The sequence below is a fragment of the Symphodus melops genome, assembly GCF_947650265.1.
Source record: "Symphodus melops genome assembly, chromosome: 3".
Lineage (NCBI taxonomy): Eukaryota > Metazoa > Chordata > Actinopteri > Labriformes > Labridae > Symphodus > Symphodus melops.
In genome coordinates this window covers 27,990,312-28,015,630 of record NC_136693.1, presented here as the reverse complement: position 1 = coordinate 28,015,630, position 25,319 = coordinate 27,990,312, and the positions used below count along the sequence as shown (strand labels likewise).

The following is a 25,319-nucleotide window of genomic DNA, read 5'->3' as shown; positions in this document are numbered from 1 at the left end:
CACACACACTCACAGAACATCTTGAGTAGTTTAGAGCGAGTCCACGGCAACATTAGAGGAGAGAAAGCAGAGGAGGTGTGTGTGTGCATCTGTGCAGTGAGAGTGAGAGTGAACGCACAGTGACTACTTCTTCTCTTTTTGTGGAGTGAGTGTTGGTGGCTCAGTGTGTGTGCGTGTGTGTGTGTGTGTGTGAGAGAGAGAGAGAGAGAGAGAGAGAGAAGACAGAGAGGCAGAGTACATGTGTGTCTGTGTTGTTGGAGCAGAGGAGATGCTGCTCTGTGTGATGGCTCTGTTGCTTTAGTACTTGAGCGAACAGGAGAGTTGGAGCCAGTTGTTTTGTGGGACTCGCCGGGAATGGCAAACTCCACGGTATCCTTGGAAACATCCGACTAAATGACAATGGCTGAGGTAAGAGAGACGGCTTTTTCACTGTGATCCTCCGTTCACCCTGGCTCTTCTCACACACACCGCCTGCACGCTCAAGCAGGACGTGTTTAACAAAGACAAACTGGACAGAGTTTATGTAGAGCGGCGGGACTGACAGGAGGAGACTTCAGTTTGAGACGCAGACTTTAGGATGAACATTGGAGTTTGTGTCTTTTAAACACTTTCATGTGCGTGGGCTTAAAGTTAAGAGCATGCTGACGTGGACTCACTTTTGCCGAAATTTGAGATTTATTTACTTTCTTTAAGTTGTCTTGTTAAAAGTTGTCACAGGGTGAGCGTGGGTATGTTTTGATACGAGCCCCCAAATTCTGTTATTTTACCCTGAATTCAGAACTACATAAAAGTTCAAACTTTTCACGATAGATCATGGTACGAAAAAAATCTGATTTTTCTACTGTTGCCTTTGTTTCATTTAACAAATAAGGCGAGTTCACAAGTTGTTCCCCCTACTTCAAGCAACTTTGCCTGCACAGTCCAGACCTGTACATTTTGAATTTAAGTGAGAAACTATCCGATTAGTGAAGGAATCAACGTCAGTATTTATCATTTAAAGTTTTCTTAAAAGAGGAAGAAGAAGCTTGACTTTTTCCTTAAACGCTCGTCATTAATAAAAGACGGATGAAGGGACGGCTCAGTCAGCGTGGACAGAGATTGTTCTTACAAGCCTTCAAATCAATCTCTAAAAACTCCCAGTAAACAAAAGCAGTGAGTACAGGCAACTCAGGCTTGAGGACTTTCCTGTCCCCCCCCCCTCTTCTTAAATTTCACTCTCCGCTTTTCCTCCTGCTTGTTCTGCTTGAATCCGATCTGTTCTACACACTTCATAATCGTCATTCAAAGTGTAAGAAGAGAGAGAATCCCTGCAGTCCTGTCCTGGACCAGTTCTCCATCACGCCGACCCTCGTCTGTCTCTCTGTATTTTCCGGGCCTCCTGCAGCTTCCTGGCCGTTGGCCACAGGCGTATTGGAATGCAATTTAAGAGCAGCCTAATGTTTCTTTGCAGCCATCATGTAACAATTAGCTGTCTGTGTGTTGGTGGTGTTGGTAGCAACTTCCTCCAAGCCAGTGTGTGTGTGTGTGTGTGTGTGTGTGTGTGTGTGTGTGCTCAGTGTGTGTGTGTGTTTGTGTGTAAACATGCTAAACATTTGTGGTTTATTCTCTGTTAGATTACAGCGTGTCAGAGCCAAGCGGTTTGTCTGAAGAGGCTGAGTATGACTTCTATAACTGTGAAAGTGAACGTACATTTAATAGAATGACTGATGAGCCGCACGGATGCAAAGACGTAACTTGATTATTTATTTGAAGTGCAGAAAATAGTTGAGTTAATTGAGTAACGTTAATCCGAGAGATGTCAATCATAACGTTTAATTACGTTTTTGTTGTCTTTAATTAATAAATAATTAAGGACAACAAAAACCTAACAAAAAATACATTCTTAAATTTCATGGATTGCTCTGATTATTTTATTTTATTATTTTATTCGATAGCAAACATTTTTTATTTTTGAATAAATGTAAACTTAAATTTAAACTAAATCCAAGCAGAATTAATTTTCAATTTGCTATAATGGGTAAAATCCAACCTTCTTTAAATGAAAAAGAATAATAATCTTTATCATGATTTTTTTTAATTAACTCGTTTAATTTAAAAAAAAAAAAAAGAAGATTTTTTTTCTCACATTTTTTCCTCCTCGTGAAGGTTTATTTTGCTTTTAAAGGGAACCTTTGTTCATTTGCTGTACAGAGTGAGAGTGGGCCTTTATACAGCAAACCATGATACTGATTTAGATTGTTTAAATGTGTGTGTGTGTGTGTGTGTGTGTGCGTGTGTGTGTGTGTGTGTGTGTGTGTGTTAAATGACCCTCTGTGGCTTTACTTTAACACGTATGTGATATCTCTTTATTCCTGCTGCTATATCATTCTTTCCATCTTTTGCTCCCTCTCTCTCTCTCTCTCTCTCTCTCTCTCTCTCTCTCTCCATCACCTCTCTGTGTCTGTTCTCTGTTAATGCTGCAGGGCCAACAAACACACACACACACACACACACTCATGTATGTAAACAGAACATAGGGGCCTTCTTCACACGCAGCTTTCTGTACGTTTGTGTCTGTGAGTGTGTTTTCTGTGTGAGAGGCAGCTAAAGCCTTCCGACCTCGTCAGCTTCATTAGGTTCATGATGGTCCTTCTATGAGAGGATGGAGGGGTGTGGGGTATCTGCTCCTGCCTTTAACCCCCTTCAGCAACTCCTCAAGCTGCGATCCGCCCCTCCTGGCCCCAACCTACCCCCTTAACACCCCGAGAACCCCCCTCCACACACACACACACACACACACACACATACAGCTGTCCCTTGCGTGTGCTCTGCGCTGCCACCAAAAGGCTTGTGAGGATTTGTCAGCCAGATGTGACAAGATTGTCAAGAGGCAGGCGAGGAGAGAGGGAGATCTGATATTAATCAGAGCGTAGCTGGGAGCCAAACTCTCTCAGACTCAGTGTACTAACATGTTCCCCTCATTTACTCCTTCTCGGAGCCAAACACTCCCTCCGAGTTCCTGACCGGGAGCCACAAACACCAGGAAGCCAACCAAACTTGGGTTCGCCTCCCTCCCTCTTATATACCAACTCATTGTCTTTTTAAGTATTTTTTTTCCCTTTCTTTAAAGAAGACAGCCACTTTCATGGATATTCAGGTAAAGATTTGCTATCTTTTGTCTGCTCTAGGTTCAAAACATGTTGCGTTTTTCTGTGCATGTGAGCTTGCGAGTGATTGACTGCTGGATGAGTATGAAATAATGAGTTTTTCACGCTGTCTTTGGGCTGTATGGACTCTTAATAGGCTCAAACACAGCCTGTCAGCACATGCACTCACCAGGCTTTCCCTAAGTTTGTCTTTTTCTTTTCAGCTCCAAAGCAGTGTTAAAAACCCGCCACCCTTCGTACTTTCATTTGTTAAATCAGGTGAAGTTTAATTGCTCGACCTGACAAAAAAAGTCCACTTTAAAGGAGCAGTGCAATTCACACATACAATGTGATATTGCAGTTGAAAGTTTGTGTGTGAGATTTTTTTATGTCAAACCTAAAGTCACATTTTCAGGCGATATCACAAGTGACTTTTTTTTTTCTTCTTTTTTTTTTTTTTTTACACTTGCTGTGTATTTAAGTGCTTCCTCTTTCTTAGCGGAGCAACATTAAATCAAAGCTGAGGCAGGATCATGTTTCCTGCTGAGCAGATCATGTAACCTCACTTTAACTAAATCTTGTCATCAATTAACGTTTACGGCTTTGCTGACATATCCACAACTCAGTCCCAGGCATGATTTATTCACAAGTCTGTATTCTGTCTCTTATTTCAAACACACACACACACACACACACACACACACACATACACACACACACACACACACACACACACACACACACACACACACACACACACACACACACACACACACACATACACACACACACGGGATGGACAGTGGGGCCAGGTGAAGTCAGCTACAAGTTTTGGTGCTGCTGCGGTTTTACTGGTGCAAAGCGTTGTAATTAAGAGGATGCCTGAGTGGTACCAGGAACACTGTCCTCCCACTAAATTCTTGAGCTTTTTGTGTTTTCTGGCTGGGCTAAGATACCTCATTCTCCCATGAGTGTGTGTGTGTGTGTGTGTGTGTGCGTGTGTGTGCATGAGTGTGTGTGCATGTGAACACTGATTTTTCGCTGAATTTGTCCTTTAAAAACCTGTTTTGTTCTTTAATGTAAAAACACTAAACTGAATCAGACCAACTCATCTGTTCAGTAGATTTTTGATTACCAAAATAAAAGTCAGTGTTTTTGATATTAATTACGGAGTGAAGGTGTAATTTTATTTACATTTATTTTTGTGGTGAAAAAGTGAAACATTTAATATGAAAAGAAAAAAAAAATGTTGAGTGAAAGTTGGAGGTGAATTCTTAAAAAAGCTGAGATTTACTTTCGTTGTTGTTTTTACATTAAACTGTTTGACCTCACTGAGGTCTGAACAAACATTAAAAAAAAACATCAATGTTAAAGATTTGTAAATTATTAATAATTTTTCAATTTATGGCTGATCATATATTTATATCGCATTTTTTATTCAGCACAAAGAGAAACAGCTTTTTGACAGTTTTAAAGGAAGACGAAAACAGCAAATGTGTTTCTTAACCTGGAAATATAAACACTTATTTATAAGTGTCCGAAAATAAAACTGGAGCTGATCAAAATAACTGAATATAATTAAATCAGTTTTTAGAAAACTAGTAACCTCATCATACAATGGCTTTCAATACGGTTGAGGACAAAGTCGATTCATGTCATGTAAGAGTAAAAGTGACTTAGCAACGTTACACAAGCAGTTTTTAGTCGTTTGATCTCGAAGCGTCAGGACCATAAATAGTGCTTATATATCAAACTATTATTGAATCTATTTATTTGTTACATCTTGCAGTGCTCCCATGTTTCATGTGCTCTGTCAAAAGTCACTGTTTACAGTATAAATGTTACATTTAAAAATTTATTTATGAAAACAATATAAACCCTCCCTCCCTCTGTGTTTCCCCTGTGCTTTAATCGTCTTGTTAACTGATTAATGGCTTGTAATAAAACCTGATCCGCTCCGGCTCGGCCGTCACTGCCCTCCACTACCTTCCTCAGAGCTTCTGATGGCGCTGTAATTATTCACTCTTTGGCACCAGTGCAGCTTGTTTCCCCATTGGGTGTCAGCGAGAGCCTGGCTGCTGCTAATTGATAAGTTTTCCACTGCATTAGGCCAACGAGTCGCCGTCCATCCCCGAACCGTCTCAGTCCAAGCAGCTGTTCACTTCTGCTCCATCTCGAAAGCACTGTGGCCGGGACTATTCCAATTATTTCTTCTGTGTGTGTGTGTGTGTGTGTGTGTGTGTGTGTGTGTGTGTGTGTGTGTGTGTGTGTGTGTGTGTGTGTGTGTGTGTGTGTGTGTGTGTGTGTGTGTGTGTGTGTGTGTGTGTGTGTGTGTGTGTGTGTGTGTGTGTGTGTGTGTGTGTGTGTGTGTGTGTGTGTGTGTGTGTGTGTGTGTGTGTGTGTGTGTGTGTGTGTGTGTGTGTGTGTGTGTGTCTTTTTCTGTGTTTGAATGTGTGTGCACCCGTGTTGCAATTTTTCTGCAGAGAAAAAAATGTTTTTTGTTTTCTTTTTGGGTTCTTTGCATATCGACGTCGATGTTTGTCACATCGACGTCACTTTAAATCTATATCTTAATATTCCTTTCGGCATGTTTTTCCCTGCTCTTAGCGTGGCATAGAGTGAGAGAGGGATAGGTTTAGTCTCAGCCAGGAAACAGCTGGGTGTCAAATTTGAATGAATCTAGTTAAAGTGTCATTCAGAATGATGCTGTGGTTGCTGCTTTATTATAGAAAGACTTTGTGTTATTTTTCGTATCATTGGGATTTTGTGTGTTTATGGCAGTGTGTGTTTTCACGTAACACGTACAGGTGTTTTATACACACGACTACTCTCTGTCAAACAATCATGACTCAGGGTTTTGTGATCACGGTTTAATAACTCTTTTGTTTTACTGCCCCTCTCTTTATCTAACTTCTTTTCTCTTTTCTTGACCTCACCTGAGACAACTTTAACTGCGACTAACAGACAGTGAGGGAGAAGAAGAACAAATACACAAGAAGACTAAAGACGATTTCTGACTGAACAAAAGAAAAGTCAAAGATCTGCCATGAAAACCCACACATAGAAAAAACATCTATATATATAAAGAGATTTAGAGGGACCAAGGCTGTAAGAGTTCATCGTACCAGGATGGAGAAAAAGGTGTATTTTCATTCCATGACATTTTCTAAATAGTTTTTAACACCACCTGACAAGTACTCTATTAAAATCTTCAAGCAAAATTATTTCAAGGCTTTCAATGTCACATAATGAGCCAGTGGAGTTAGATAAAATGTCATATAGTTTAGTAACCAACTCATCACCTTACAATGAGCTGAGATGAGGTTTAAAGCTCTGAGAAGAGCTTCTAATATGATTTTAAATTCAGGTTTAAAGCTCAAGTTCAAGAAAAAACACGCTCACAATTAAGACAACTCCGAGTTGGTAAAAATGCTGATTCTTTTATCTGCTGGCTTTTAATAATAAATGAACATTTAGACAACCTGATGTGGCTCTCTGGGAGCGCCTCAGTTTGCTTGATGGATCACTGGTTGGAAAAAAAAGACGACGCGCAGTATTTAAACTACGTTAATACGACAGTGGTTTATCTTTCACAACAACATGCACTATGAATCACTAATTCAAAAGCACATACTATCAAAATGCTAATGAGAGGCTCGTGTGTGGAGGTTGAGGAGTGGATGTGTTTAACATCACTGATAAAGAGAAATGTGTTAGCTCTGGCTTCTGAAACACTGAGCTTCATCATTTTGTGCAATTAGTCGTCTTGTCATCTCCTTCATTGATGCATGCAAACAGCCGTGGCTTTGTTGTGACAACAGTGAAGAAACTGAGGGGGGGGGGGTCGCCAAGAGCCAATGTCATGTTAGCTCCCTGTTCTGCCATGTTTCCCCCTCCTCTTCTTCGTTCCAGGAACTCATGAAATGAATCGCTAATTAAGATAAATGACCTAAAGCACACTGTGTGTTGGAATGTGTGTGTGTGTGTGTGTGTGTGAGTGTTACAGGCTGGTGAGCGAGCAGGGGCACCTGATTGAGATGTATATTAGAAGGAGCAGCAGCAGGAGGTGTGTGCGCGCTCACAGTGGGATGGGATTAGCCTAATTGGGCCGTGTTGGTTCTTGGTTCTCTGTAATGATGGGATTATGTGGCTGAGAGATGAGCAAAGGGGCTTTTACACCTCACCACTGTCCCGAGGAGTCCGAAACTGGCCGGCCGGGGATAAAACCTGACAGAGGCGGCGGCAGAGAAAAAGCAAAGGGAAGGGATGTCACGGGACCAGGAGCGTGTTCAAGGCCAGGGAGCTGCTGCCACCTTCATGTCGGGTCGCTTTATCCGTCCTAACGATGGGAGGTTATCGTAAGGTGAATTAACGTGATCTCAGATTTCAAGGACAAGCTTCGCCTCTAGCACAGAACCAACTGACTGACTAAATGAGGAGGAGGAGGTGGGCCCTTCCCATCCACCCACCCACACTCTTCCTCCTTCTCGGCTTGAAGAAGCAGCAAGCTCCAGTGAGGCGCTAAGCATGCGGCTCATGTATACTAAAAACCCCACTGATCATGCATTATAGATGCAGAGGGAGAGAGGTGGCGTAGTGCATGTAGCACTAACAACACCGGCTTTGATCATAAATCCGATGATGCTCTTTCCTCGGTTCCTGGTGTGTAAATGAATTTTTTTTTTTGTCCAAGGCAGAGAAAGAGGGTAATCGGAGTCATTTTCAGTTTATCGGTGTAGTGGAGTCTTCTCAGCGGGGTCGCTGCCAAGTCAGCAGCTACCCGGAGAACTCCTCTCATTACTGCCATTCACTCCTCACTCTGAGACACTGTGTCGGCCACTCACTTTACTATTCTGCATGTTTGTCCTGAAAAGATAAAGTCCATTAGCAGATGAGCTAATGGGTGGACTACTTTGACCTGTGTGTGCACATTATATATGTGTGTCTGTGTGTGCGTGTGTGTGTGTGTGCGTGTGTGTGTGTGTGTGTGTGCGCATGTGTGTTTGTGCCTAAGGCATTGATTGATTTTGATGGTTTTGGTGGTCCAGGTGGGTCCAAGACCTTTTGTTACTGTAAAGAACCTGCCCTGCAGACACACACACACACACACACACACACACACACACACACACACACCCACATGCGCACACACACAGCTGTGCTAGTCCTTATCTCTCAGGGCAAACCAGGCAATGAGTGATCATGGGGGAGAGCAAAATTACTTAAGGCAATCACACTCTTTCTTTCAGTTTCCGTGGGCAACGTACATTTTTCATGTATCTGTTTAAGACAAACAAAGCTACACAATTGTTCTTAACTTTCACAGTTCACAGGGCTTTTTATTTCTATTTGTGATTTAAGGTTGCTCTCTTCATGGAAATGCTAACAAACTTGCCATTATAAAATAAAGTGGACTTACTCGTACATTGATCCTTCATGTAAGGTGTTGACAAATGTGTTCAGCCCAAAAAGATTTTCACACTTGCCTGCACCACTTTTACTCAGTATTTTCACATGGAGAATAAAACACTTAATATTTCAATGTCAAGTCACATCAAGGAAAAGAAGAAAAAACTCTAAAGACTCAGACGGGTATCATTTCTTATACATGACATGTTTGGAAATAAAGTCTATTTTCAGCCTTTTTTTTGTTTTGTGCTCATCTTGTGTTAACAGGCTATTTGCTGCACTTTGGTGAACTGTAACTGTGACAGCTTCAAGCCCGGGAAGCTGAAGAGGAGGCAGTGTGAAAACTGCAAACACGGCTGGGTGGCACACGGTAAGAGCTCGCTGGTAACGCAAAGACATCCAACTCTGAATAGCATGTGCGAACAGCAAATGATTTTAGTTTTTAATTCAAATAGAAACATACTCACATATCGCTTACATATGTTACAATGCAGATAGTTCTTGTTGTTTTTCTGGGGTTTCTTATAGTATCTTGGTGTTTTCACAGAGACACAAAACTTACTGAAAATGTCCCGATATTTTTGGAGTGAGCTGAACGGGAATACAAATGAACGCTTTTTTTTTTTTTTTTTTTTTTTCATTTCAACTTTACACAGAATTTTTCAATTTGAGAACACACAAAAAAAAATCTTCGGCTTATCAGCAGCCAGTGTGAACAACATGGAGCTGCAATACTGCTTTTTGCTTGCAAGTTTGCTTTATTCTGCACATCTTTTGATACTGAGAATAGGTTCAGTTACATGAAACAGTCACCATAGCACGAACCTTGTGTTGTCCTTTTTCCATCATCTCCTGCCTCCTAAGAACGCATCGATTTTACATCACATACGATGTGAAACAGAGGCCGAAGTGTCCTGCTTTAAGCTGCAAGTAAGCGTTGAACGTTCCTTGGACTTTCCAGAGTGACTGGCTCAGTTTCCATCAGAACAATTAATCTGAAGTCTCAAACTGTTCGTCTGTCTGATGGTGTGCTCCTGCTCGCCGAACACGATGGCCACCGCTGGATTAATTCACAGCAGAATCATTTATTGGACATAAAGGTTTAATCAAACACAGTTTTTTCCTGTTTGAACTCTGATTTATTTTTAATAAATTCAAATGGATTAAGATTAAAGAGTTCCTGCCCTGGGTTGTTACAGCTTAATGATACATTTGGAAATGTCCATAACTGTGATCTCTACATTTATTGTTATTTTAACATTAAAAATATATTTCACAAGTAGAAAACAACTTAAACCAACAGCTTGTGGTCTTTGGTTTTCTACAAAAAAGTAAACAATTTTTGGTTTTTTTCACAGCCTTTTTCAAACACATGATTCAAAATATATATAAATATATATATTGCTAATGAATTTTGTTATTTGCACTTAACATTGAAAGAAATTAATTCACTGTGCTACTTTACAAGCTTCAAGAGTCGGCAGCAGAGATATAGCGGTCAGATTGCACCTGTAGCTTCCTGCTGTAATATTTTTTCATTGTTTCTATTTTTAGATTTTCCAATGTTTGCATAATTAAAACACTGTTTTATGTATCACACACCTCCCCTTCAAATATCGCCACATAGCATTTCAACTTATTATTTTATGAGAATATCATCATTTGTGACACTGATACCTGCTGAATCAGTTTTTACACTTCCTCAGCTCCTGTAAAAGGAAAACCCACTATCATTTTGAATAACACTGAATCACATGGAGGTAGTGTTACTGCTGGTGTGAAGAGCAATTTCTTTTTATATGTATGGAAGCTTTGTTTCTGTGAGTCGGACAGAGGTACTGCTGGTGCTGTATCTGGATTTTTGGGGGTGTTGTCACGCGGGGGGGGGGGGGGGGGGGGGGCCTCGCGTCGGGCCTTGAACCGACAACCCTCTGGTTCCCAACCCAAGTCCCTACGGCCCGAGCTACCATTACCTAAAATGGTTTGAAATTATCCACTGATACTGAACACACATTTTACATGTAAACCCCTTAAAAAAATTAAAATAAAATTGATATAAATAACTAACCATCTTAAATGTTAACATGTTTTCTTCGAATCACTGAGTGGGCATTGGACCTCATAAATGAATAAACGTGAATTCATAAATTATTACAGTATATCATAGCTTTAATAGCTTAAGTTTTTTAAGTTGTTTCTTCTTCTGTTTTAAGTTTCTTTCATCCCCTTCTATACTCGTTCATGTTTCTGTGCTCTCTCCTTTTGTTGTTAAAACATCCTGACTTGCTTGATCACACATGCACCTCACAGCAGGAGGCGATCCTTGTGTGTGTGTGTGTGTGTGTGTGTGTGTGTGTGTGTGTGTGTGTGTGTGTGTGTGTGTGTGTGTGTGTGTGTGTGTGTGTGTGTGTGTGTGTGTGTGTGTGTGTGTGTGTGTGTGTGTGTGTGTGTGTGTGTGTGTGTGTGTGTGTGTGTGTGTGTGTGTGTGTGTGTGTGTGCGCGTGTGTGTGTCTGTGCCTTAGGAGGCAGGCCTTGATCTAATCAGAACAACATTGAATGGATGGATGAAGCGACAGAGTGTGACCGTATGATGACAATTTCTACCTTTGTATGCAACAAATATGTCGATGCGATGTGTAGTTTGACACATTCAGAGATCATACAGGCAAATGAAAATCTAAATTAGGCAGTTTTATTTAATGCAGGGAGGGATTTGATAACATGTTTGCATACTGTCTGACTTAAATATTGCTTGAATTTTCCTCAATAAAGTATCTATGTTTCTATGCAACAGACACATGATATAAACGCCATCATCCCCTCCCCCTCACTTGTTGGGATACATTGCTGGGATATAGTATCTGTCACATCGGCTCACCCCCAAAAATTCAGGAAATCTTCATGTTTGTGTGAATTTATTTCAAGGCACCAGAGTGTTGCCATGATGACTAATCAGGTAAAATCTGCTGTGTGTTCTCTAGCTCTCAGTAAGCTGAAGGTGCACCACATGTACCAGAGCAGCCAGGTGGAGATTGTGCACTCCAACGTGGTGTTTGATATTTGCAGCCTGATGCTGTACGGGACTCAAGCCATTCCAATCCGCCTCAAGATTCTCCTGGACCGCCTCTTCTCGGTCCTGAAGCAGGAGGAGGTCATCCAGATTCTTAATGCACTCGACTGGACTCTGCAGGACTACATACGAGGATACGTGCTCCAGGTGAACAATAACGAGGGTTACCTCTGTGCATGTTGAGTGATTATAATTGTTAGGAGAAGAACAATTTTAATGCCAGGTCTGTGGTGGATGCACAGCTGAAGTCAGCAAAGGATGCAGAGGGGACAGCAAATCTGTGTCAAAAACAACTACTTATGTATCTGCCCACCGGCTCTACAGCTGTAGTAACGACTGATGAGAGCAGTGGAGAATTATGAGTATCAAGAATAAGTTCCAATGTAGGTCGGCCCTGAAAATCCAAGATTACTCTTACATTGCTCTTTGATACGTATGACAGCTTAGAAAAGTTGGCATGTTGGACACATCCATGCTAGCTGTTTTTCCCTTGCCTCCGATGCTTGGATAACTTATCACATGCTGGCTCTACTTCTGTATTTATATGGAAACCTGAGACTGACTTAATATTGTAAGGAAAGCAAACTCTCAAAATGTAGACCCTCCCACTTTAAATTAGTAAACTGTAATTATTTAAATAGAATGGGAATAAACATTGATTCACTAAAGTCTCTGGATTTTTTAATTGGACAATTTTAGACACGTAAAAAAAAATTCTGACATCATATCCGTTTACTGTCGAAACCAGTCAACGTGAGCCAAGAGCAGCCGAAAGAGAAACACAGCAGACCGTGCATGCCTTGTTTTTCTGAGTTAGCTATTAGTAATGCTCTAACATGTCATCCCTTATCAGCTTTGAATAAAGGCTTATTAATGAAGAAGGATTTATAAATGGGGAGGAATAGAATTTGTTGTTTCATCCTAACATAAAGAACTAACTAGATAGATGGCTAATTAATGTATGTTCTGCACTGTTCCCACTTAAAAGCAGGCAACCAATGCACCTAACATCTTTTTCATGTTGTGGAATAATTTAACAGATGTTATGTTGGTCAAGTGTCTGAAATATTTTTAAATATTTTTTTCTCAACCGATGTTCTTTGCAATATTTTAGAGTCAAAATAGCCTTCAAATCAAATCGGCATCAAAGAAAATTGGATCAGGACATTTCTCTATAATCCGGAGCCTTTGAGTGCAAACTGTATAATATAAGGAAAGCTTGAAAATCAGCACATGAAGAGGAAGACTGAAATAAATTCTGAGGTAAAGGAGAAGGAGGAATTAGGGTGGTTAGGAGAGCATGGCTCTGAAAATAGCCCAGAGTAGGACAGTGATGTGTCAACCAAAACAACTTGAAGTGTCTGAGATTCTTGCTGATGTGGTTGCTTTGGTACCACGGGCTTGTGGAGGTCTCCAAACTGTGCCTGGTAGATTTGTAAAAATTGTCTTTTGCTTCAGATCTCCTCTCAAGCTAGAAACCAGCTTGCCAAGGCCTGGGCTGCAGGCACTGTGTCAGAGCAAGTTCTCACTTCGATTAGTATATCATTAAGTATTCAAGCTGGGCTGCGTTTAATTCATGTTAGCTCATCTAATGGCGAACGTAGAGTCAAAATCCTCGACAGGCGCCCAATGAATGCTCTGTGATGAAATATTAATCATGGTTACGGCATGAACCCGCTCACTTTCAAAGACGCCTGACTCACATGTGATTACTGCTGGGCTAAGGGAGAGAGGACCCTCTTGATCAATGTGATCCGTCCTCTGATCACCCCCACCCCTACTTGTGTGTCTTTATATATTTGTGTGTGTGTGTGTTGGCGCGAGCGTGTGTGTGTGCATGCATGTATGTGCACATATTTATTTTTGCATTGCTGAGGAAATGTGTACGAGTGTGTCTGCTAGTATGCCATTATGCATGTTCCGACCATGACCCACGCGTGTGTGTTTTCCTCTGCCTGCTTCAGCTGATCCACATGATTTAAATGAAGAGAAATGACCTGCAAGAGGAAACGTGTTCTCGGGGTTCAGTGCTACACGCTAATATTAACACTCCATCTGATTCTTTTATTTAGCTGCCCTGTCAGTCTGTTTTATAGGGTGTGTCATCTAACCCGTGCTTTGAATATGTATAAGCAACCCAACATACGCTTATAATGCTAATGAGGAAATTCCTTTCTCTCCTTTTACTTTTTTGACTTTCCCTTCCCCCCCAATCTACTTCACACCCCTGCCCACTCCCCTATCCTGTACCCTTTTTGCTGTCTATAGGATGTAGCAGGAAAGGTGCTCGACCGGTGGGCCATCATGACTTTTGAGGAGGAGATTGCCACGCTACAGCAGTTCCTCCGTTTTGGGGAGACCAAGTCCATTGTGGAGCTAATGGCTCTGCAGGACAAGGAGGGCCAGGCAGTATTGGTTCCCAGCACCCGCACCAACTCAGATATCCGCACATTCATTGAGCGCAACACCCCGCGCACTGCTGCCAACCTCTCTGCATCAAAAGTTGAAAAGCTTGGCGGCAACAGCATGCACCACTTTGAGAACTTTATTAACAGCATGGCATTCATGCTGCCCTTCCAGCTCTTAGGCTCTGTCCCAACGCCGTTCCTTGGCTCACCTACAGGGGGACTACAGCAACACCACCAGCAACACCAGCAACCTTGCCGTGGATCAATGGAGCAACCGAGACGAGATGATCAAGGGCGGGATGGTCTAGGCAGGGAAAACCCCCTCTCTCTCTCACACCCTTCAGAGAGCAGCCTGCTAGGCTCAAGCTCGGCCTCATTTACTGCTGATATTGACCTAAGTGGTGACAAACCACTGGACAGCCTCTCCACTACCACGAAAATTGAGGCAGAGGACTTCTCAACTAGTGATAACTACTCTGATGGGCCCTCCACTCCATGCACCCCCTCTATGAGCTCTGATATACAGATGTCACCAGAGGGCAAGCTGCGCTCCCTGGACAGGAATGGGAACGGGAGTGGCGGAGGAAGTGGTGGAGGAGGCTCTCTGAAGAAGGGTCGTGTGTTTTGCAACGCCTGTGAGAAGACATTCTACGACAAGGGCACATTGAAAATCCACTACAACGCAGTACACCTGAAGATCAAGCACAAGTGTACCATAGACGGCTGCAACATGGTGTTTAGCTCACTGCGAAGTCGCAATCGCCATAGTGCCAATCCTAACCCTCGACTACACATGCCTATGAACCGAAACAACAGAGACAAAGACCTGCGGGGAAGCTTGTCTGCTGATGAGAACTCTCAAGATGAGAAGAGGTCTGAATATGGAACCCCAATTCCTGTATGCTCTTCAGAATCCCACAAGTCTGTTCCCAGTTACATGATAAGCCATGTGGACTCTGGTTCGAAACTCCACAGCAGCTCTTTTCCCAGCATGGGCCAGAGTGGCATCCTATTTCCTAACTTGAAAACTGTACAGCCAGTCCTGCCTTTCTACCGAAGCCTGGTAACCCCCGCAGAGCTTGCAAACACACCAGGGACACTACCCTCCCTTCCTCTGTTGTCCTCCTCTGTACCCATTAAACCCATCACAGCGCCCGAACCTTACATGATGGATCATATACCAAAGAAAAAGTCTCGTAAGTCAAGCATGCCAATAAAGATAGAGAAGGAGGCAATGGAGCAAGATGAGCTGATGGATAAAGACAACAGCTCAGAGGAGGAGGCTCCGTTACATTCACATGACAAGGAAGCGTGTAGCCAAGCCGAGGGGCATATGGGCCCGAGAGAACGTGGAGAAGAGAAAGAGACTTACATGGGTGAAGGAAAGGAACGGGAGGGTGCCAAGCGTTTGTTGGACCAAACTCTAGAAAGAGACATTACAGGAGGAGAGGACAAAGACAATGGGCCAAGTCATGCTGAAACAGATGTTATCTCCTGTGCGTTGTCCCCTTTTGAAAACAGACTGGCGGAGAATCACTGTGACAATAACTTCCATTGTCAGGAACCCGATGGCAATGCAGAAAAGGAGGGCAGGGAGCACACAAACCTGATTTCAGAGCTAAGATGGGAGGGGAGTGAGCACAGGGTGACGAATGGCGGCACATCCAGGCTCATAGACCATGAAAGGGAAGGGTCGGACACCTGTGTAGATGACTATGGTGACTCAGGTTTGTCTCACCTTGACCCTGACGCTGACCTGCCACACCACTGTGAGATCTGCAGTAAAACCTTTAAGAACCCCTATAGTGTCAAGATGCACTACCAAAACGTCCACCTCAAGGAGATGCACTTGTGCACAGTGGATGGCTGCAACGCTGCCTTCCCTTCACGCAGGAGCCGAGACAGGTGAGAGGCATTGATATTTTTTCATCATCGGAATAGCTTAAGGAAACCCATAGACTATGGACACAGTCTCAGTGACGTCCTCATTGGTTTCTGAAGGGGAGTTGTGAGGCCAAATGATGGCAGTATTTGAAAAGGTTGTCGAAACCTAACTTTCGGTCAAGCTAGTAACAGAATAAGAGGTAGAGCTGAGGTGGTCCTTGAGCTTAAGCTTTCATTTACATCAGTCACACTCCTTACTATGCATTACTTCAATCCTTCATAATGTAAAAACATGGGTGTGTTTGAGATTTAAGGGGCTTTTGCAGCCAGCCTCAAGTGGACACGAGATGAACTTGTTTGTTTTGTTTTTAACCAGGAAGAAAAACTCATTGAGATTAAAAATCTATTTTTTAAAAGTGTCCTGGACACTCTCAATGAGACATGAGTGAAAGGACAGTTTAAGGATGGGTGTCAATTTTTTCTGCTCTACCACAAGCAGCAACCTGAACATTTTATTGTTTCCAACAGGTTAAGAGTCATTCCTCAGCTCGGGATGTCCTTATTGATCCTTTCACCATGTTTATCAATAATTCAGTACTATTATTGGTTCTCAACCTTGTGCCTCGGAAACAAGAAAATATATTTGATCAGATCAGATTACGTTTGGTTAGAATGCAAAAGGCTGTGAAGCCTGCACGCCACACAGCGTGGTATTAACAGAAACGCCTGCACCTTAAAACACAGGAGCACATATTAACCTCGGCCTGTAAAGAGTTTTGATTTCACACTTCTACTTTTTCCTTACTTAATTTATTAATGCTGTTTTTAGAGATGTGAAAAAGCCTGACTGTGTAACCCCATACAGTTTGTTATTTTTGTGAAGATGAATTCATACCCCTGATTTTTGTGAGAACATTTACCAAACAACCTTTGATTTGTACTTGTGAATCTTTCAGCTGAAGATTTTCTATAAATCACTGCAAGCTAAAAATCAAATTGTGTGTATAATATTATTAATAATAGGGGTGTCGTATAGCCTAGTGGTTATGATGTACAGAGCCCCCTGGGGTTCAAATCCGACCTCGGCCCTTTGTGACATGTCATCCCCGACTCTCTCTCAACCCAACATTTCCTGACTCTCTTCAGCTGTCCAATCTAATAAAGAAAAAATATCCCGAAAATGCATTTTAGAACAAAAAAAATTCACTATTATATAGATCTTGTTCTGGGGCAGAGAAAGACCAAATTCATTTGGCTAAAGCCACTTAATATTTTTAAATAAGTAAACAGTGAGATCATGTTCAGTTTCACTCTGCTTATTATATATACAGTTTATGAATTAGAATATGATACTGAATTACTAACACTTCCCTCGAGTTATATTGATAATTAATTTGTTGGTTTATGTGTTGTACTCATCCAAGTGTATTTTAAATATGTATTCATTGCATCAGTTAAAGACGCTGTGTTGTTTTGTAATTATTGTGAGGTTCATTGTATTGCTATCTTACTATCACCTGTTGGGTCGTTTGTTGTCTCTTTGTGCTGAATTTAAAAATGCTTAAAAACGTTAAAGTTCAACTGATTACTAATGCAGGTTTCTTTTTTTCTATAAACAGACACAGTGCAAATTTGAATCTGCACCACAAGCTGCTCACCAAAGATTCCTTCAGTCCATCTAACACGCTCTACTCACCCTCATCCCAGTGTAGAGATAGAGACTCTGTCGGCCTGGACTACTGCCAAGACCAGCAGGACAGAGATCTGACCCATCGAGACCCTAACAGCCAAACCTCTGTCATCTTCCGGGGCCACAACCGTATGGGCCTGGTCTTCCCTATGAGCAAAATGTCCACAGCCCAATACAGCGCTGAGGCGTCTCCTTTACGTGAGATGGAGGGATTAGGTGAAGGTGGTGGAAGTGCAGAGGATGGGGCAGTCCTGGACCTGAGTACCTCCTCTTCTGCTCCACCTCGTGGAAGCGGCAGCGCCCGATCTTCCTGGGACTCGGATGGGGCCTGCAGTGAGGAAGGCGATGGGATTGAGGAGGATGAGGAGGTCCTCGCAAAAGAGGACAGTGATGAAAGCTATGATGGGATTAGTGTGGGGAGGCCTGGGGGGGAGGAGCTGGCACTCGGGGGAGAAAGGACCCTGGGCACCATGGGAGGAGGACAAGGTGGGCTTCACGGAGGTGGTGGTGGAGGATCCCCAATAACCTGCCATGTCTGCAAAAAAGTGTACAGCAACAAGGGCACATTCAGGGCCCATTACAAGACTGTCCATCTCCGACTGCTTCACAAGTGTAAAGTCCCCGGCTGTGATACATCCTTCTCCTCTGTGCGGAGCAGAAACAGACACAGCCAGAACCCAAACCTTCATCGAAACCTGACTGTTAGCTCAGGTGCAGCAATGGACCAGGAGTAGAAATATGAACTCCAATGCCAATATTTCCTTTGTTACAATGTTCGTTTTGTTGTTTTCGGGCACCTAAAGGCTCACCAATCAGCACTTTTTGAATACATACTGTACCATAGTCCATCCATTTTTTATGGAATATGAAAAGAAGATAAAATCAAAAGTTTCTGTGTTCTGTGAAAGCAACTCTCTTAAGGAACATGAGGCAAAAAAAACCCGATAAAGCGTAGCACGTATTTATGTGTGCTATGCATCGTTACATAGAAAACACTCCAAACACTCAAGGTTTGAGAAATGTAAGCTTAACAAATCTCAATCTTTTCTTGTTATCTTGTTCTTATTTTTTCTTATTGGTTTGCCTGCCAGCCCCGTTTAAATCAAAAGAAATAATTGTGTGTGAACTGATTTTTATCCACGTTTTGTCCTAGTGAGAGTTGAGCCATGAAACAGTATCATGTGAGAGATTTTTCAAGTGTTTTTGTCGTCAGATTTCTTCATCTTTCCTATGAAGCTGTGCATATTGTCTTGATCAAAAGCAGTAGTGAAGTAAACCATACTTGTGTCATTTCATTCATTTTGGCAATGGTGTTCAAAAAGCGTCTTTGTTGAAAAAAGCTATAGTGTTGTGAACTTGAACAATAAGTTACTGTATGGTGTTTTGACTTGTCTCTACTGTTATGGTTGTTACATACTGCTAAAGTTGACCAAAGATTTTTTCCAGTCCATAGAAACCCCTTCATACTGTATGTGGGGTATGCAGTATTAAAAGGGCCCACCCAGTCCAATCTACTTTGTGTTCATGAGCAGTATTCAGCCGGGGTCTCTTGTAAAATATGATCAAGTCAATGAACAAAAAAATAAATAAATAAATACTTCCAGTTGACTGGGGAGAAAGGAAATATTTTTGGATTGTGGTGGTGCTTCTGTAAAGAACTCTGCTCATGGGATGAGACTTGAAGAACGCATTGCTCCTGTATTGTTTGTGTGGTTGCTTGCAGGATCTGAACGACTAGACAAACAGCTTTAAATATGCTGTGTCTGGAGGCTGGTAGCATGTACTGTGAATGAGTCAAACACTGAGAAAAAGAAATTTAAAAATTGCAGTTTATGATAATGGCCCCACACATGAGCACATCCTAAAACAGAGCTGGTAAACAAAATGATTACTGAACTGTATATTCTGTGAATAGTGTTATTTGTTATCTTAAAGAAACCAAAAAATATACTGTACAACAAATTTAACCACTAACATGTTTCATGTTTTTGTTATTTTCTTCCAAAATAAATTAACGAGAAAATTGTGTTGTACATGTCTAATAATTTCACCATTGTTCGCTTTTTCAGTTTTGCTCTGTATTTTGCATATTTTTTCCGTCTATATTTAAATACAATGGGCCAGATCTAAAATGTTTGTTGTTTGGATTTGTTTAAAAAAAAAGAAACAAAAACAAACATATGTTGATAGGTGATCATGTTTCCTTTGATTTGTTGTTACAATATCCATTCAAATTAAATAAAAAGCCATATGTTTACAAGACTCGGTCCATTCAATGTCATACCCGATAAAACGTCACACACAGTCATTATTCCTCTCATTAATACAGACACAAATTTGCACATAGGCCGACACACACATATGCACACACACACACACACACACACACACACACACACACACACACACGTGCATATATACACATACTGTATTTATACATACTGTATATAAAACACGTGCAAGCACAGTATATATGCATAAATATTACTTTAATAGAACCTGTGGCTCAGTTGGAAGAGTCGATCATCTCCTAACTGGAAGGTCGAGAGTTCGATCCCTGGGCAGGACACTTTACGCCATGTTGCTCCTGCTGCTTTGTTGGTGTCGGGGTTTGAATGTGCAGGTGTCCCCTTCATCGTAAAAGCGCTTTTACACCACCAGTTCATTTACTATATATATATACATACATACTGTAGACTGATTACATACAGTTGTTTCCTGTATTTGCCACTAACACACTGCCATCCTTTCCTTAATGTAAACATTCAGACCGAAATACACATTATATAATAATTATCATATATTTTATTTATGGTCGCCTTTAAAAAAAACCCAAGGACACCTTACAAGTAGAGTAAAAAAGATAAAAAATGAAATGTTGTTTATAAAAGGAGGGTTTAAGAGAAGGCTTGTTGCACCTCTGCAGCTGTATGATCAGATCCAGGCAAACTCCCTGTAGGCCTTGAAACACTGAGTGCTCGGAGAAGCAACACTTATAAACCTCAGACAGACACAAAGCGAAACTGTTGGAAGGGAAACAACGTCTTAACGGTTAATGCTAAAATCGAAAGAATTGGTTATCTTAAATTTGTTATTTTTGAGAATCAATCAAAGGCCAGAACATGGCAGAAAGAGAGCAGCCTGCTTTACTGCCTCATTTTCAGGTATCACAGCATATCAGTAATATGTCATATTACATGAGGCCAGAGATAATTTATTGTAGTTTGATAAATTGTGTTTTGACTATAAAACACAATTTATGAGGTTTGATCCTTTTTTTTCAACATGAAAAAAAGAAAGAACGTTCGAGATGATAGCGATTACAATTTGCATTTAAAAAAACGGACAAGTGAAAGAAAAAAAAATCTCTTGAAGCCATTGAAGAGCTGAATAAATGGTTGTCATACTGCTATGAAAAGTGAAAGGGCATGGATGGAAATGGACGGGGGACACTGGAAGTATCGTTGGGCCCACATTGAAAAAGCGAGGAGGACAAATCTGTTACACAACATGCCAAAGTATCGCACTATTACAGAGGGCTGAAAGCCTTGCATAACTCAACAATTCAACCCACCCATCACATTTACTGTACATTAGCAAGCCTGCAGAGCTGTTCCTCATCACTTAGGAGCTGAAAAACCCAGTTCTGACAAGTGGCCCCCATCCTTTTTCTCTGGCACGTTGCAGAAATCTAGTACCACTCAGTGAGGGCACAATGGGTTATTTCAGTCCCTCCTGTGTGCTGCATGTAGGCGACACATTCAGCAGAGAACATGGTTGATCTGTAGAGGTGGAGCACTTGCTCAGCTTCCTCCACAGAGCTGTATCTGTTTCTGGAACAACGTGTATCCATTGGGCTATTTTTAAGAAACAGTGAACCACTTTCAAAAACGGTTAAGTGGTAAATATGGAACAGATTTGGGAAAAGAAGGAGCCTTGTTCAAATACTCTGATAGCTTTTAGGACAGATTGATTTTCGACGCTGCAAAAAGGAAATGGTGCATTGAACAAGATATTTTGATTTCTTTTAAATCTACTGTCTCAAAGCCATTGAAAAAAATGAATTCATCGTGAAATAAAGACAAATGCTTAAGTTAGATACATCAAGTATGGAGTAATGTAGTGAGTGATGGATACAAAGAAAATACAGAAGCACAACCAAAGCAGCCAGTGAAGGCCTTGGAGGAAGAAAGGAGAGAGAGAGGTTAACATAGATGTCACTTAAACAAGCTGAGGCCTGATTAACTCAAGTGACAGGTTCCTGATGTCCCGACCCAGGAAGATTGGCCCTATCCCAATTTCCTCCCTAAAGCCTCAGCGGTGAACCCTCGCAGACTTTAATGGGACCAGGCATGAAATATTTGAGTGCATGAAGGCTTGAAATGTCTAAAAGATGTTCGGACACACCAACATGACATCACATGATACATGATCAAATATGGGGAAAAGCCCTTACAATTTAAGCATCTTTAATGGCTACTGTTTCAATTTATTTGTTCATATTTAGTCCCCCACTGGATGAGCCAGTCCACACAGAAATCTGAAGATATAAGGATTCATGGAAAGTGCATGATTTTTCACTGCAGAGTCTGCATCAGAGCCCTGAAGCAGTTGATGTTGTTGCCTCAAAGTCCATGAGTGTAGAGTTTGAGATTCAGCCAAAAAAAAAAAAAAAAACACCCAGAGAGGGTGGGATGTCACTCCACGATCATCCCGGAGGTGTGTTCAAGGAAAGTCTGGAGATATGTGCTCTGACATAGAGTGAGTCATTTGGCATCCTTAAGTCCTCATCAGAGCCCTCAGTGGGACAGCCTTCACACTGACATGTTAAATGGTGAATGCTGAATGGACTTGAGCTTCTTTTAGTGCTTCTCTTTTCTTCTGACTCCTCAAAGCGCTTTTACACCACAGGTCACACCTACACATTCACACACTGATGATGGCAGAGGTTTCTATGTAGTGAGACCATCAGAACTAAGTGGGAGCCATTCAGGGTTGGGTATTTTCCCCAAGAACACATCGGGCATGTAGCTGCAGGAACGAACCCTCAACCTTCCAGTTAAGAGATGACGACTCTATCGACTGAGCCACAGTCGCGCCCATATTCTTACCGGGAACACGCCTCCAGGCTGGTATGAGTCCATGGTTATGTCCCGTTTAAGGAGCTGCATCCTTTAGAGGTTGATGACATCACAGCAACACATAGACGGCTGTCTGAATGCTCCTTCTATTGCAGCCGCCTAACACATCCTTATTTCCACCGGCCAACATTAGTGGCCAACTGAATCCTTAAATTCATCGTGCACCAAGTTTTTCATTTAGAAACCCCTTTATCTATAATCAGTCAATAAGTCCATTTCACAATGAATTATCAAAAAGTACACGATCAGTACAAACCAAATATAAGTTTATGAAACAAACTAAACAACGCAAAGTGGAAGTACAGACATAATTTAAATAGAAAGCAAAAGAAGTATGTACTACCAACATTATATGACACGTCATATCAATCACACATGTCTGAGTTCTGCCACTGCAGAGGTTCAATTTAAAAATTACAATCAAGAGTCAAAATGCAGACCAATGGCTTTCTTATTGGGCCTGTTTTTTTTTCTTCTTTTAGTTGGAAATTTTAGCTTGACAATAAATTGTGAAGAAATGTCTTGAAGCTGCAGTTATGATATTTTATCGCCTTAGAGGTCGTACAGCAAGAAATTTATTATCCAAAACAATAAGCGCAGAAACAGGTTGGTGGTCCGTCATGAGTCTCTTTCATTTCCTCAGCTTAGTCAGATTGATACACGAAAAAAATTACATTGTGAAAAGGCTTTAGACTTTCCAGGATACAGCCAAGTTCAGATAAAGCAAAACACATCCCAGCACCATCCCTCAGGCGCAGAGGGCCAGCATTCCAGCCAAGACCCAGCGCAACAGTTGAACAGCTTCAGATAAACTGAACGTAAACCAACAACTGCATTCGAACTGTTCTGCTTTACGTGATCACATCAGCTGATAGCGATCCTGAAAGTTAGTTTTTTCTGTGAGCCAGCACCTGGGAAGTCAGGGATACCCACACACATACCCACACACACTCTGTTGTGAGGGTGAAACTGAGCCCTCCTCAACAACACTGCTGCTGATCCCCCACATGTTCCAGAGAGAAGGGTCTTTCTGGGGCACTGACACCGGATCCCACCCCTCTGTCCTGGGACCGGGATCAGGGCCGGCAGGGGGGTTGTCGGGAGGGAGTGGAACTGGAGGGTAAGTCAGTGCAGGGTGGGGAGAATGGATTGTCCACGGGTTCTTGGGAAGCTGAGGAATATGAGGGGGAATTACCGCCCAGAACAGTGGCCAGATGGACAGCAGATGACATTTGCGTTCCAAAAACTCTGCAGGCTGAAGGAGGATGGGGAGGTGGAGAGGAAGGACAGACGAGGGAGGCTTAAGTGAAAGTTTTCATTTTATGAGGCGTTTTTTTTTTTTCTTTCTTGGGATGGTAACATCCCCAAAGTCATTTAAGTACCATCATATTGTTTACTGAACAACATAGATACATCATTGAGCCACTTTTCTGCAGTATAGAAAGATGAATTTTATGTATGAAGTAAAACCAGAGTAACATCCTTCCACCTTTATCCTACAGTGAAAACTAATTAAAATCTTATGGTGGTCAAACTTCACCACAGCAAGCTAGAGTGAGAACTGCTGCTATGCTGCCCCCTGCTGGTGTACATCACATCCCTACTTCCTTTAATATAAGCTCCTGTACTGCCCCCTGGTGCTGCACAAAACCAGTCACAGCCTTTTCTAAGATTTCCATTTCATAGATCTTTCTATCACACTTGAAAAAAAGCTTTTTCTGAAATGTTGATCTTTGTCATAAAGTCATGATTTCTGAATAAGCAGCATAATAAAACATCTGAAGCAACAGTTCTTAATCCTTTAGTTACATGCTTTAATTGTTGCCTAAAGAAGGAAAGGTTTTCACTCAAATCATTTCGTAAAATCCTTTTCTGTGTTTAATCCGTGTAAACCAAAGTGTGAATGAAAAGTTATGACTCTACAAGGCATATACTTGATTATTTTTGTACTGACTTATACAGTGGTGGCGTGTTTGTGCGTACAAACACTGAAATCAATTCAATTTATTTACACTTTCTATATCCACTCATTATATATACTTTTAATTAATACATATCATATACATCTTTTAACTTAATTCCTTGAGAAAACACAAAAGGGTGCATGTCCAAAGTCACAATTTAAAGCACCTGCACAGTCTAACTTCAAATATATGTCTGAATGCTTGAGTGCCAAATATTGCTAGTCAGTTCATTGCAAGCATGAGTTTGCTCACAAATTTTCATGGGCTCTTTCCTTCCCTCATTTGTCTTATGAAATAAAAATATTTACATTGTAAGGCTCTTATACAAGAATAAAAGAAAATGTGCAACAGGGATACGTAAAGAAAACTACTTCCTGATTAGGAACATGTTTATTTTTTTCAGCACGGTATTGATCCCAGGCAGACTGTTCATGCAGTGAGAACATGTTTGGAGATAAAACAAAACTGCTGATGAGACGCTGACAGTCGTGGACTATTAGCCTCCACATAGTCCAGAAGGGATTATTAGAGAGGCAGTCTGGGATCACCTGGACAGTGAAAGGAATACAATACAGCTTAATGTGAAATGGACTCAAAGCGTTTCTGACCACTCAAAGAGCTTTTCACA

At 41.6% G+C, this 25,319-nt stretch overlaps 1 protein-coding gene across 3 annotated transcripts in view; it reads left to right on the top strand.

Annotated features, from left to right (window-relative positions):
• bnc1 (basonuclin zinc finger protein 1) overlaps window positions 1-19,830 on the top strand; it is a 54,988-nt gene extending 35,158 nt beyond the window's left edge. The window contains exons 1-5 of one of the 3 annotated variants that reach the window (XM_079340167.1): window positions 64-408; window positions 8,802-8,904; window positions 11,516-11,751; window positions 13,873-15,917; window positions 17,516-19,830. In XM_079340167.1, coding sequence (XP_079196293.1) covers window positions 394-408; window positions 8,802-8,904; window positions 11,516-11,751; window positions 13,873-15,917; window positions 17,516-18,320 — 3,204 coding nt within the window. In that variant the 5' untranslated portion in view covers window positions 64-393 and the 3' untranslated portion in view covers window positions 18,321-19,830. Of the gene's footprint in view, window positions 1-63; window positions 409-8,801; window positions 8,905-11,515; window positions 11,752-13,872; window positions 15,918-17,515 lie in introns of those variants that run through there. The other 2 variants (XM_079340168.1, XM_079340169.1) reach the window with 2 other exon arrangements.
• The last annotated feature ends 5,489 nt before the right edge of the window (window positions 19,831-25,319 follow it).